The sequence below is a fragment of the Corapipo altera genome, unplaced genomic scaffold, assembly GCF_003945725.1.
Source record: "Corapipo altera isolate COAL_440 unplaced genomic scaffold, ASM394572v1 61411, whole genome shotgun sequence".
Classification (NCBI taxonomy): Eukaryota; Metazoa; Chordata; class Aves; order Passeriformes; family Pipridae; genus Corapipo; species Corapipo altera.
In genome coordinates, this window is record NW_020884875.1 from 16055516 (window position 1) to 16070643 (window position 15128).

The window sequence follows — 15128 nt, forward strand, 5'->3', positions numbered from 1 at the left end:
GAATTCCTTCTTTATTTTTTTCTGTTCCTTCCTGCTCCCTGCTTTTTCTTGTTGAACTGATACTACCTATAAGCTCATGAAAACAGTTCTGTTTGAAAAGATTAATGAAACATGAAGTTGTATTGAAAGTAGCAACTATTCTTGGAAAAAGGGTAGATAATTTTTTTGTTGCAAAAGTAGTTTGGAAAGATGTGGGAGTTTTTTAAGTCATGCATGTTCTTCTCCCAGTGCATCGTGAAGTAAAGTGTAACACTAGTTTCGATATCTCAAAGCATTGTATTGTACTCTTAGGTGAGTCAAATCTCTACTTCAAAGATGCTGTAGGCCATTGAGTGTTTAACTGAGCAAAGTAGCAGTGATCACTACTCCCTGTGTTTCTTTCCTAACACACAACTTGTCATTTCCTTGGTATGAGTTTCTTAGGTTTATTGTACATAGGTGGGATCATCAGGTAAAACAAAGATAATAGCAGGTATCTTAAAGCTGTGCAGAGTGGGTCCAAAAATAATGTTTAGTAACCATGTTCTAGGGATGATTTAAAATGTCTACTACTATTTATATTCTGATGTTCTGCAGGATCTAATTGCATCTGGAATATAGTGGGGCCTGATGTATGAAGTTGTTTGAGGGAGTGCTACACCGTGTGTGTTTTTCAGTTTTATAGTAGTTTTATACTTTATAGGTTTTTATAATAGTTTTAAACTGACTGATTAAAAGACTTGATTTCAAATTCAGTCTTGTTTTGATCTTGAGGTGGGGGCCGGGGGAATGGGGAACTTGGCTAAATCTGGAATAAGTATGTTTTTGAATGCTCTCAATTTAGGAGGTTTCTTTTCATGAAGGCCAGTACCTATTTTTGTTTTTGCTTCCCTCTAGGCGTAGTTTCTCTTGTGCAACACTTTCAGATTTTACAGTTTTGAAAAGTAAATGGAGTTGTATGAGCATTAATTTTTTATAGGTAGATGTTTTATTTAAGAAATAGTTTGCAAAATACTAGGGAAGTGTCAGAGTACTGCCTTGCTTTCTATAAAACCTTGAGAAAGAGGGAATTGTGAAATTGCATAGCTGAAATGCACAGAACACAATTATTAATTTAAAACTTCTCACATATTTTTATATTTCCTGTCTATGTTATGTAAGTGACAATATGAATTCTACCTATTTCTTTAAAAGAAAATCACTGCATTATATTGGAAGTTGATACATAGTTAAAAAGTCCAAAGTCTGTAAAGATGTCTATTTGTAGTTTTAAGCCTTCCTTGATGAGAGTTTGCTTTTGCATGTACTGAAGACTTAGGTTTTTATTTACCTGTAATAAATGGCTTGTCTCTTCTGGTCTGTACAGTTAATGCCCGTAAAAGGAAGATTTGCAAACTACTTACGTATCTTAAGGTGGAATTTTACAAGTACACATTTCTTTTGACAGCTAGAAGATGGACACACTTTATTTGACTACAATGTTGGACTAAATGACATAGTACAGCTTTTGATACGTTCTGAATCTGAAGCTCCTACTGCTGCTTCTGTGACAGATCAAGATGGAGAAGTCAATCCTTGTGCTGTTTCCAACTGCAAGAACAAAGCAAAAAAAACAAATAGTGGATCGCCCAGTCAGCCATCTACATCATCTCGCTCGTTCCTCATAGATCCTGGCATTGGACTGTACAAGGTATGTACAAACTTTAAAAGCTGGAAACTTGCCTTACGCTTTTGGGTTTGATTTTATTGTTAAAAAAATTTGGTTTATTATTTAAAGGATTATAACCTCATTGCTTTCTTTTATGATTTGATATAATTCTCCAGTTTGTCTTAAATGAAATTCACTTCATTTAAACTCACTCCTGCAGAGTCATGGGGGTGTCCCTGTACCACTCACGTTTCAAGAGAGTTCACAAACTCTGACACATTGTCTTCTCCAAAATATGTTCTCCAGAAGGTTTAGAGTAGCTGTGAAACATATACTTTTTTGTGGACAGAAGAAGCTAATAAAGAAAATATGTGGAGGAGTGTAGCTTTTCCCCTTCTTTTTTTCCTTCAAGCTTGCCAAATAATTGGTTTAATACTAATGGTTCAGTGCTGCATTAGAATAGATAATCTCTGGAAATACACAGTTTCTTTAAGCTGTATGTGATGTGGTGATTCCTCTCTTAATATAGGGTTTTTAGGAATCACATATATAGTATTCATTTAGTTTTGTACCTCATTTAATTTTTTTGTATTATCATGTGGGGTTACATCAGACTTACAGAAGTTTAATTTAAACAGAAAATGGGCAGTTTGCAGATTGCTAGCTTATTGGACATTTAGTATGTGTGTATGTATGTATCTATGTATGTCTATGGTAGCAATTCACCTCCTGTTTGGGTGTTTCTTTAGATAAGACATAGCTGTAACAGTAATTATTTTGTCACAATGTCCACAATTGCAGAGAAGGAATAGAAGGTTGAGGCTGTGGTAAATTGGCAGACTTGCCTTAAATCGTTGAAGAACTGAGGAGGCTGGCTGAGAAAACAAGTTGGGCGTCTTGCTTATCTTGTACCTCATTACTTGTGAATTGATTACTTTTTCAGCCAACTGTATGTTTTCTATATAGAGAGAGAAAAATTAAGGGTATAGTAATTGCATTTTTTACTATTTGTAGATAACAGTATGAATGTGCAGAGGATTTCAGTATTAGAAAACTTTGAAGAATGTATTTTTAGCAACTTTTGTAGTTCAAAGGTAGTAAAGTTGTTTAATAAAAGTCAATAGAAAAGACCATAAACTAAGCTATGTTAGATAGCTAAACAGATTGATATATTTAATCATTTTCCATTTTCTTGTTTGTCAGACAATAAGGAATTGTTTAGTTACGGGAAGAAGTAGCTTGTACAGCTTCTGTCTGAGGGAAGTCCTGTGCCTCACTGGATCTTTATTCAGAGCTAGACTCAAGAAAATACCTGTTACTTACTCCATGTTATGGATAGTCGCAACCTCTGTACCATGCTCTCTCTGATTTCAACTACCGAAAGGAAAGGTAGCCAGTATGGGACCTATAATGAAAAAAAATAAATGATAGAGTTGATATTGGAAGTAAATGTTAATAATAATTAAATTATTGTTAGATGGTTAAAATAGTGATTTAAACAGAGTTCCTCTGTGGTCATTGTATATTATGTAAATTAGAATGCTTTAGGTTGTTTTTTATTCCGGTTGTACCTGATGTCTGTTATTTATATGTGCTCTGAAGGACTAGTAGCAGGGTGGAATTATGTTCAAACTCCTGTTCCTTATTACTAAGACTGAAAATCATTAGTAGTATCTCATTTAAGAACTGGGGGGCCATCTCAAGGTGAACTTGGCATCTGTGAAGGACACTGCCTTGGCTAAGCAATGGCCAAAAGGAGGAATACAAGACAAGTTGCAAGAGAGGAGTTACAGTAACACTACTTGGACATGCGGGAATGATGTTAAAAAAACCAAAGCTCATTCAGAAGCCATGTGCATGTTTCCCCTTCTCATATGGTCTTCGTAACTTTTCTTCCAAAAAACTCTGACTGTAGTAAAAAAAGTGTAACCCAAGAACACTAGCTTGGAATAAAAACCACACAAACTGAATCTATAATTAAAATCAGTGTTTGTTTAATACTGTCTATAAAGAGCTACTGATAAAACAGTTCTTAAACAAGACACCTCTAACTCTTATGTACCTCAGTGGTCTGTGGTAATAATTACTTGCCTTTATTCTTTACAAGGGTGGGAAGCATGTTTTGTAACTGTTCACATAAGATTACAGAAGCATGCATTGAAGAGGAATGATTAAGGGAGTTTGCACTGATTTATGATTTTATTCTTTTTTTTGTTATTTTGGTGGCTTTTTGTTTGTTTGTTTTGTTTTGTTCTGGATCTGGTAATGATGATTTTTGACTTTGCTAACATGGTTTCTCTGGCTCTTCAATAACTGGTTGCAAGAAGTAGAAGCAGATGAAGGAATCTTTACTAGTGTGTATCTTGTTCAACTGTGTTTTGGAGAAGAGGAACTAAAGCTCCCCTTTTGAGCTACAACTGATTCAAACACATAAGGTTGTGTAGGGATGCCTTCACGAGGGTTCCTTCTAGAAGTGCCAGAATCCACTGATTATGTTTAAAATAGATTCACAGATTTAAAATGAGGCTACCCTTCTCTGATTTGTTTGTTAGGTGGCTGAAATTGTCATTCTGGTAAAAAGCTGTACTTTGAATACTGTACATTGTAAGAAAGAATAAGTAAATACATGTCCATGCATATATTTTACATGGGTAGAAAAATAAAACCTTGAGTTTTGGAAGTTATCTTAGGAAGAGGAATGGAAAAAACTCAAGAAGTATTGCTTTCTTGGGATAAACTTGTTAGCTCAAACTGCTGCCCATTTTGTTTTCCAATACCTAAGGGCTGATTCGCCCTAAATATTAGAACTTGTAATGTTTTTGTGTTTGTTCCTGTGAAAATATAATAAGATTATTCAGATGTTAGAAACCAGCCTTTGGGGTTTCTAAGAGTGAGTAAATGTCTGGTATGATGTTGGTACTTGATAAAGAGTGGAGCTTAAACCGTATACATGCATGTGTCTCATATTGTTTATTAAAGATATTTTCTGTGGTATGGGTGTGCAGTAGTTCTGTTGTAATCATTTTTTTATACTTGGTGTACTTTTGAAGTATTTTTAAAATCCTTTCTTTCAGTGTTATTAAAGAAACACCTGTTTAATTGGCTGAAGACTTCAGAAAGTTAAATGTGATTTAGAATAAAAATGGTTTGGTTGCCAGTAAATTAATACTGGTAGTACTTGTGAGTACAGAAGGGAGAAATTCTTGAGATAGTTTCATTTCTTACAGTCATAACATTTTGGCTGACTGTGTGGGCAACCTTGTTAGACTTGTTTCATCTCTCTCCTTGAGTCTTTATTGGTTAAAAAAAATCATACAGGCCAGAAGGGTAGAAGGTTAAATAGTAACTCCAAGTTGAAGGCTCAGGGAAGTCTGTAAACTGCTGGGTTGTGAGATAGTATTTTGATGCTCTATGTGCTTGTTTTAGCCATAAAGAACAACTGGTGAAACAAGAGGAAAGTATAATGATAGATCAAGTTAATTTTCAGGTTTGGAGGAAAAAACAGAAGAAAATTAGCCTTGCTTTTTAAAATTACATACAGATTATACTAGATTTCAATGAAGGAAGAGTAATAAAATACTCAAAGTGTAAATGAAAGTATTCATGACTGCATATTCCTTGAGCTTGCTTAAGCTCAACTGGTTATTACGTTTGATTGTTTTATAAACAGTAGCACAGTAAGTTGACTGATTTATTTTTTCTTAATTGGAAGTATATAAAATAAGCATTAATTCATTATTTGATTTTCCTTTTAGATAAATGAATTGGTGGATGCCCGTGATGTCAGCATTGGAGCCTGGTTTGAAGCTCATATAGAAAATGTTACCCGAGCAACAAAGGGACATAAGAATGGTAAAGCTCAAGGGAAGAGTGGTAACACTTACAAAAGGACTAATGGAAACTTAAATCAAGATCATTCTAGAGAAAATGCAAATAATTTGGACAGTACACCATCCACATCTTATTCAGACTGTATGGACACTGGTGAAGAAGCTATTTATCATATCAAGTACGATGAGTAAGTGCTCCTGATACTATTTTGAGGACATCACGTATTGTTATTTGGTTTGTATAAACCAAGAATTTCTTGAAGAAGGTTGGAGTCAAAGAAAACAAGTTCAATATTGCAACCAAGGAAAAAAATACTAAAAAATTTTTAACACTTTTCAGTTGGATGTGGCAAATCCATTGGGAATAATGATATTTTTCATCCCTAAATACTGTAAAGTATTAATTTTCTGTCTCTATGAAACTTAAAATATATCCTTTCTCTATAAGAAAAAAAACCTTTATAACCAAATTTTGAATATGGCTTTCTCCAAGTAAAGTGTTGTTTTAATTTTTTTAATTATTTCCTATGTATATTGAATTTCTCTTAGTGGAGCTGAAGGAAAACTCCCATTAGGGCAAATTTTGTTACTTGATTTGGATTAACTTTATTTCAAATATAACAATTGTGCACAAAATTACAGATCTGCGCTTACAGTAGAGATTTGTAATCAAGAACTTTGTGACTGAGGGCTTGAAATTGATTCTTAAATGGAGAGAGGGCATTAAGGGTGGGTTTTTTTTTCAGTGTTTTTTTTTTTTTTTTCCCTTCTAGTAATAACAAATTCTAAAGCCTGCAATAGGTGGGTGGGAAGTCCTGAGTTTGGAAGGATTCTGTATTTATAAACAGGTTTTGCACCACTTCATTTGCTTGAGAAATTGTTCAGATCTTGGGTTTTAGTAATATGTGTTAAAGCAATAATTTACACTTCTAAACAAATAAAATTTTGAATGAGTTGAGTATTTTTAATTTTTGATACTAGTAGATTAGTAAAAATACTGCAGTTTGTGGAATGTATCATGCAGGTAGAAGGATGCAAAGTATAGTCAGTATTAACTAAACCTAGATTTCCAAAATAAGTTTTTAGAGCAGCTATTCCAACTTCACCTATTTTAATATGTAACTCTGAGAGAGCTTTTTTTTCCTCTGACTAGTAACAGATACAACTTAATGCATTTTTTTTTGACTCTATGCTGAGTTCAGAGTCCATATCTGAACTGTATAGGCTCTCTACTTAAAATGTTAGAGAATTAAAAAGGTGGAAATAGAAATGCAAATATGTCATTGAATATTACAAGAAATACTTGAAAATAACTAGTCAACTATTATGATCAAAATGAAAATATTTTTTCTTGAAATTACATGTCTGTTGTGGTGTGATTTGAAAGACCTGGCTTTAAGATTACTCGATTTTACAGTACTGTGGATATATGTAAGTTAGCAGTGAGCAAACATTTCCGAGAAAGTGTTTTTAACTGTTGCAATGAAGTTATGTTATTTTTTTGTAGATGCTAACTTTCATGAGTTAAAAGTACAGAATTAGAAAAAGTTTCACAACATTTCTGATTTTTCTTTGGCCTAGTCTTACTAAAGAAAAAGAAGATTGACCTCTGTTTATGTGTATTTCAGGATCTAGCTACTCCCTTTCAGCAGGTGGAAACAAGTCTTTTTTTGCTCTTACAATAAGGTTATGTGAATATATACAGTACGTACTTAGACAACAGAATTAGGTAAGGCACAAAAGCATAACGTGGCAAGATAGTCACAATTAAGCTGATCAGTCTAAGGTATTGGAACTCGGAGCTTTTGGAAAGAAAACCTATTGGAAAGTGAAACTTGTACAGTTATCAGTGATCGGGCTTTTGATGGATGTTACTGGTACAAATATTTCAGGGTCTCACTTTTTTTTTCTTTCAGTGTCACCCAGCATGCACGTTCTTATGGTAGCTACATACGTGCTCATACCGCTTTGTTTTCATACATTAGTGTTTACCTCTTTGATGTCTGTAGACAGCATGTGTATCCTGCCACCTTTATGCTTGATGTGGATAAATAGGGAGGTCATAGTGTGCTTTGCCACACAGTCTGTCATTTTCTGCTCCAGAAACTAATTAATTTGTCTCTTCACTCCTGTTCTTCTAGGTTCGTATTTTACTGTGAGTGCTATCTTCTGCACAGTTACCTGTGCCTGGGTGTTTTGTTTTTCAGGTGTGGAATGTGCATTTTGCTGCCAGATGTACTTGGCATTCTCTATCCTTGCTGTGTTGTTTTGGAGAAGCTCTTTTCCCTTTTATCTCTCAGGGGTGATGTTTCTCATAGGTAGCATAGTTTCAGCTCTGTTTTTCCTGCAACAGGTATATTCTTACATGACATCAAAGCACTCTACATTATCTGAAACAGAATAGAAATTACTTACGAATGGAAGACCCAAGACTGGTTCCTGTAAAGCCATCAAAATTACTTTAATACATTGGAAGGACTATGTGTCAGAGGTGGACACAGGTACACAACTTCTCAAATCATAGCTGGTGCTCCTTTGTCTGTTACATCTTTCCAGTTTGGAAGGAAAAAAAACATGGAAAAGAAGGTTACAGTTGAGGGATAGGTCACCTGTAATGCATTGAATTTGTCTACTCCAGCCCCCCTATGTTACTGCACTCCTATGTCACTGTGTTCTCCTAGAGCAACTCTTCTTAAAAGGTGAAGCAGGACTTTCTTCTTAAGTGAGAAACCTGAACTCAGCAGTAGTGTTGCTAGATTTACATATCACAGGTCCTCTGCAAAACTTGAACATGTTGGTATGCAGTCTTAGATTTCATAAAAGTGTGCCTCCTCTGAGGGGCTGAGTTTTCATTTGTTCCTCTTTCCACTTCTTGTTTGAATTGTATAGTTACCCACCCCACCCCGGGCTGTATGTCTGGTATTTAACTACATTGCTGCAGTAGTTGTAAGGCCCATATATTTCGGCAGAGATTGTTCTTCTTAGAGAAACCCTAAGGCCATTGGGAGGAACAGAACTTCTCAGTTTCAAATTAGACTGGAGTCACAGTTTTTGATAAGTTCCAAGATTTAAAAGACTTGTGGTGCTTGTTTAAGAGCCTTATTTATCTTCATCAGTGAGAAAGAGACCGAAGTATCAGTTTTATCAGTGCTGACCTTCAGGCAGTACCAAATTGCTTGGCATCCAGTTGTGGCTATGTAATTTCTGCCTGATAGAACATCTTCTCCTTTCAGTTTCTGAATGCAGCTTTTTCCCTGGAGGCAGCATTGTTTGCAAGTGTTTTTGAGTTTCTGTCAGTGTCATCTTTGCCTTCTGACACTTTATTCACTGTATTTCCATTTCACCTTTGTGGTTTTGGGTATCACAAAGAGCCATTGAAAACTTTGAAGTTAAGAGTGCTATGAAGTTTCATACAATGCTAAAATACATTACTTTCTTCTGCTCCCAACAACTGACTTTGAATACAGAAGAAGTGAACCTGCCTTAAAAAGAAGAAAGCCAAATCCTTGGACTTGTGAGGAATCCAACACATGCTTAGATCTTAAAGTTAACTGAGATGACTGTAGATAGTCTCCACCACAGCTTGCTTAAGAATCACTTTCAAATCAGAAACTGGACATTTCAATAGTTCCATAAGCAAATGTCTACAGTGCTGTGTCATATGAAAGTTTGCCCTTTCCTCTTAACTTCATTTCTGTTGCTGGTGTAGCACTGGTTGTAGTCTAGTTAGTTTCAGGGAGACAGTGCTCATTCACAGAGACAGTTCTCATTCTGCAAGTGTTAGCTTCTTGATCATTAACTCTTCCTTGAAATAGTGGGAAGACTTATGGATTTACAACAAATAATGTCTTTTCCTTTTCCTTTTAAAGTAATTAGCAGTAAAGGCTTTTCATTTAAGAAGGCTTTCATTGGTTGTGACAGGAAGGTTGGATGTTTCTACTGCATGAGAAATGTCATTATACCTACCTATATGCAAGTATAGATTTAGTATAACTCAAGTGTAGGTAACTTTTTTCAGGACCATTGTGTTAGGCTGATGATATTCCCCCTCAGGTTTTATGACAGTAAACAGGGAAGTTTAATTTAAACCATGAGGTAGTTGTGATATGTCATAAGTACACTGTGATTATTTATTTTAGGGAACTAGGTACTTCTAATTACTTCATGCTTAATGTGAGCTGTGGAGTGATGCCCTTGGAACTCTTTCAGATCTGAAAGTAGTCTGAGGTCTCTTTGTTTCTCAGCCCAAGAGATTAATGTTCCAGTCTGTGTCAGTTCTGTGTAGGATGTGTGTCGGATGTTTTTATCGTCTGTAGAATTTATCTGGATGTCTTTGATATGTCTGAAAAGCAATGTGAGGTAGGATGCACTGTAACTGAATTACATGCCCAGCCTGATTCTGGCAATTTTAGTAGCCAGATGACCATAATTGTTAGTGAGGATTTTGAAAAGCTTTATCAAGTTCCTAGATCTATACAGGTGGAAGGTAAGAGTATTTCTAATAGCAGATTTATTAAGAGTAGATTCCCCTCCCTCCCCCTTCTCCCTTAGTAGTTCTTAGTTTTTCATTTTACTAAAAATGACTGCCTTCTTGGCGAGCAGGAAGACTTTAACCTGATGGATTCAAGTTTCCAAGTAACTTAGGGTTCTTGTTGTCCATTAATGTTGGTCTTCAGAGAGAAGCCTTGCTAACTTTGTTGTCTGATGGATCTTAAGGACTATTACATTAATCCTTGCTTCCATATGAACCAACTTTTAGTTGGTTTCCCAGGCTTCTCTCCTTGCGCTTTACTGAAGTTAATGTTTCTTCTGGGTTTGGTGAAAATCCTCTGGTATATGAGGGATACTTGTCATTAATGGTGTGGAAAATTGATAGTTCATGTTAATCTTCAGAACCTGTGGCAACTAGCTTGCGACTTCAGTTGTTCAGCAAGGTGACTTCCATGATTTCCTTCTCTTCTATAAGGAGAATGACAGCCTGCATGTGGGTTTCAGGTTATGGGGGGGGGGGGGGGAGGGTTAATATTACAGGGTTTTTTTGGGATCTAGTTTAGGTTTTGTCTTAAAGTAAAATTCATCCTACTTCTGATTTTGTTTAGGGAACTGTTTTTCCTCCATGCTTTTTTAAGTTGTGTGGGTTTTCCTAAGTTGGATAGAATAGGCATCATCCAACTTGCTTTGGACCTGTTACTTCGGGTGGTTCCTGTATCATCTCTGCTGCTAGCTGGATGTTCAGAGGATACAGTGATCTTGGAGATGGTCTGAGTGGATGGTGGTAATTTGGAAATATGTGGCAAGACTCCTAAGATAGAGCTTAAGTTGTGATACGCTTTTAATTCCTATATTGTTAAAGAATGCCAACATTCTGGATTTCTGTAGAACATTAGTTCTACCTATTACACGTGTTTGTAAACTACGCTGTCCTTGGATGCAATTCTACAGAAATTACTGCATAACAAAGAAATCAAAAGCCCACTCTGTCCAAACTGTGTGCATGGGGAGCTACTGACTGTGCTTGTAGATTGATGTGTAGGTAGTTTTGAGAGCTACTTAAAAGCAACTGATTTCTCTGAGGTATCATATCCTTGTGCATGCGTGTGTTCATCATTTATCTGTCCTGGAGCCTGTATGCTGTTGGGTTTTTGAAGCTGAGTAGAACCAATAGCTCTCTTGTGCAGACAGAACGGTCGGCTTTGAATGGGGTGAACTTCATTGCACATAGCCTGCCAAAGCAGGCATGGTCAGGAATGTGGCTTTCCTAGAGTAACACTCTTGTTTGCACTCTGGGTGTGCTGACACTTGTTTCTTGTAGACAACTCTGTTAGGTAGTTGCTGCTAGTGGTGTATTCACACCTAATCCCTGTGCCAGAAATGTTAGGGCAGGAAAAACAGGAAGAGGAGAATGTGTGTAAATCTTTGCCAGTTACAGAGGCAATTTTGTTTTCATAATAAACCTGAGCAATGCATTCCTAAAGAATTAAATTACTGACGGGTAGTCCATTTCATTTTTCAGCATGAAGGATTAAGAACAGCATCAACTTTCATTGGTATCTAGTAAGACTGATGCTTGTGTGTTCTGTCTTACGTTGCTGCTACTGTTGCATCTAAATAAAAAACTTGGTGTGTTATGTATGCTTTTATCAGATATTATTGCTTATTAGGAGCTGTAGTTCTCAAAAATAAATTCACTTACTGTGCTAAACTCCATGGACCATTTAACAAAAAGACGTTCCTTATGCCAAAGAGATTACAGCCTGCTTTGAAGGTAAAGGAACATAAGAATATGCCATTACCATACCTGTAAGGCTCAATCAATATGTCTCCCTCATTAGCCATTCAGTCTTCCATAAGCTGTGTAAACTGTCATAAAAATAAACATTATTGTGGAAAATGCTGCATTAATTATAGAAACTCAAAACATAAATAGAGCCCAGGAAAATATCAGTGTATGTGGTAGCTTATAATAGAAGGGGACTGATCACAGTGACCCAGGACACCTGTTTGACTCTTGTATTCCTAAGTGTAAACTGAACTAATTCAGTTGTTATCAGTCTGTCAGTGGTAGCTTTCATTTTGAGAAGGAAGGTTTAGGGCTGTTAAACAGTATGAAAATTATTTGACCCATCAGCTCAATATTCCTGCTTTCATTTTTATTTCTGCTTCTGCCTGAGAAGCTCTTGTAAGATTGGCTGTCTTTTTTACCATTTTCAGCTTATTTGCTTCTGAAATGTGTGAGTGATGTGAAGGGCACAGGTCCTCGTGTGAGCTGAAAATGGTACAAATATAGGAACTCTGGCAACAACTTTATTTGGACAGGTGGGAAACAATGCAAGACAAAAAAGTATTTAGGAGGAAAAATGTTTGGGAGGGAGGAGAACCACTTCCCAGTGAAGGCTTAAGGTATGACTGATCATCAGTTTTATAAAGGGAGGAGACAAAATTAAAGAAAAGTCTTCAGGGATTTTGTTTGAAAGACTGATAGCCTGGCAGTCTTAAATGCTCTGTCCTGCTGTAGCCAGTAGCATTACCAGAAGTCTTGCCTATTTCGGTTGAGTTTCATTTGTCATTTGTAGTCCAGACTGTCATTAACCTTTGAAAAATAATGTATTTGTATACAATTCCGCATTTTCATTTAAAGTGTACACACACACACACACACAAACATACACATGCTCACATGTTAAGAAAATTAGAATTTCACTGTGTTGCCACAGAGGTTAAAAATGGAGTCATCCTGTGTGGCTGTGTAAGTAACATGCAAGATGCAGTCTCATAATTGGACAGCACAATATTTTGAGACAATGAGAAGAAATGTTCTAAGTACTACCTAGATAACTCTGAAAAATAATTGCTTTCCTCTTGAAAGTTACTCCCTAGCTGAAAGGATCAGCAAGAGGATAATATTGTTAAACTTGTTATTACTTTCTCAAGGAATGGTTTGAATATTAGACTTGCTTAACAGGTCCATTTTTCTGGATGCTTTTAATGTGAAATGTTAAGATAAAGTTCATAGGCTGGGATTAAATAGAATGTACTGACAAGTCACACAGGTGAAAGTACTGATAAATTGAGTTTTGGAGACCAAATGACATGGGCCATTCTCAGATGAGGTGGCCCCTGCTTCTTTCTCTTACTTTGCTTCCCAGCTATGTACATCTGATAGTGAAGTTGCAATTAGTTTGGTGGTTGTGTGACTGTACAATAAAATGCTCTTGTTTCCTAATATAAAAACTATAAAAAACTATCTAAAAATGAGTGTCCCCTAAGTGAAAATTACTGGTTTTTAAGTCACAGATCCAATCAAATAAATTTGCCCAGTGGCGCAGAACATGGGAAAGAATCACTGCTTCTTTGAGAGGTAGCTGCCTTGTGCAGCATTAGTGACAGTGCATGATGTGAACAGTTCTGTTTTTTTGTCTTCTGTGAAGAAATACCAAAATACATCCTTTGCATACTATGTGTTTCTCAAATAAACATGTTTACAAGGGTTAACTGAATTATTTGACTGTTTTCTTTATATACAGTAAGCACAGGAAATAGCACAAATCGGGAAGGTGTATGCTGTCAGATTCCTGGCAGTAGTCTCAGACATAGAAGTGAGCAGACTGGGGAGAGCTTGCTTCTGAAGGATATGAAGGTAGTGACTAGAAACGTGAAGAATTGATGGGAGCTATAGAGTACAGTTTCATTATGGCACATGTTTCCTTTGGTTTGTGTTGGGCGGTTTAGAATTTCAGAAGAGGAAGAGGAATGAGAACTATACTGTCTGCCAAGTAGAATTTTCTCTTAAGACAGTGTCTTCCCAAGGGAAACACGTATTTTCTTTGACCTTGTATTAGTAACAAACCTTTTTTATAATTAGTCTGAATCTCTACTTGGAGCACCTATCCTACCTATGTAATTTTGTTTTCTAGTTTCTAATATCAGTGATTAGTTTGTTTACTCATTGAAAACTTTCTCCTCATACAGATTATTAGGCAGTGCTAAAATAATAGAACACCTGCTCTGTCAGATGTAAGTCTTCATTCTTTACATCCTCATTAGAAAGAGTACCAGTACAATGTGGCTGTATAGGCCTATTTGTTCGAACTTGAAAGTGTTTGGAGGGAGTAGGCTGTTCACTACTTTCATTTAGGAAGTTGATTTCTTGTAAGGTTCTTTGTCCCATTTGCACTCCCATTATGCAGTTTCCTGACTGTATAATCTGTTTTTAAAAATGTTGAAGTGTTAGCATGTGTTAGTAGTCAGGGTTTTGACAACAGGCATTAACTGTAAGACTTGGATTTGTAACGACGTAGACACTTTGCGCAAACTAGAAAGGAAACAGTTTGAGGAGAAAGTCTGGGTGTTTCTTGTGTCTCTTTATAAAGGATTTGAGCTAAGGAGAGGGAAGCTTTGCTGTCCTTGTAGTTATTTGAGAGAACAACTAAAATGTCAACAGTTAAACTTTTTTTTTCTTTTAAAACTGATACTCTCAAAAAATGGTTTGATCAGTGAGAATGAGATTGAATCTTATAGTTTATGTGTCTTAAATTGGCTGTAATCCTTGCACCGTCACAGGATTGCACCCCTGAGGAGAGGTTTTTCAAGAAAAAGTCTTTTGGTAATTGTGTGACTTCTCATCTTGTGTGCTACCTAGTGAAGTAAACCTGTTTTTTATTACATTCACAATAATTAAACTCATTATACCACAGTATTGTATTAAAAGTTGAACATTCTTTTTCTTTCTTACAGCTTCTGAACTTATGTTTTGATACTCTTATTTCCAGATTGTCTCCCTTCAGGGTATGCATATTGTCTACACAGCGCAGTTGTGTAAGACTAGAAGTTAATTTTTCTTAATACTCGGAACTAAAATCATTAGGAAAGTAAGATTTTTCTTTTCAGGCTATTAATATGGTTTCTCAGTGTTTAAGCTGCTTAATTGTGTAACTATTAGTTATTAGGTAAGATTTTCAAAATCTTGTTTATGTTTCATGTGACTGATTTTTATCTTTATTGATATTCATTATGCTCTCTAGTCTGTCTTTTGAAATGCATTACTTTTTTCTCTTGCAATAACAAATTGTCAGACCTGCTGGTCTTTTGGAAGTGCAAATACACAGCTTCATTCGTAGTTGTGGCTTACGTATTCTTCCAGTGTAGTGCTTTCTGAAACACTATATTTGCTT

At 35.9% G+C, this 15128-nt stretch overlaps 1 protein-coding gene across 3 annotated transcripts in view; it reads left to right on the forward strand.

The window, feature by feature from the left end:
* UHRF2 (ubiquitin like with PHD and ring finger domains 2) overlaps positions 1-15128 on the forward strand; it is a 79201-nt gene that overhangs the window by 12110 nt on the left and 51963 nt on the right. For all 3 annotated transcript variants that reach the window (XM_027635040.1, XM_027635037.1, XM_027635038.1), the window contains exons 2-3: positions 1427-1669; positions 5383-5645. In XM_027635040.1, the coding sequence (XP_027490841.1) occupies positions 1427-1669; positions 5383-5645 (506 nt within the window). The remainder of the gene's footprint in view (positions 1-1426; positions 1670-5382; positions 5646-15128) is intronic.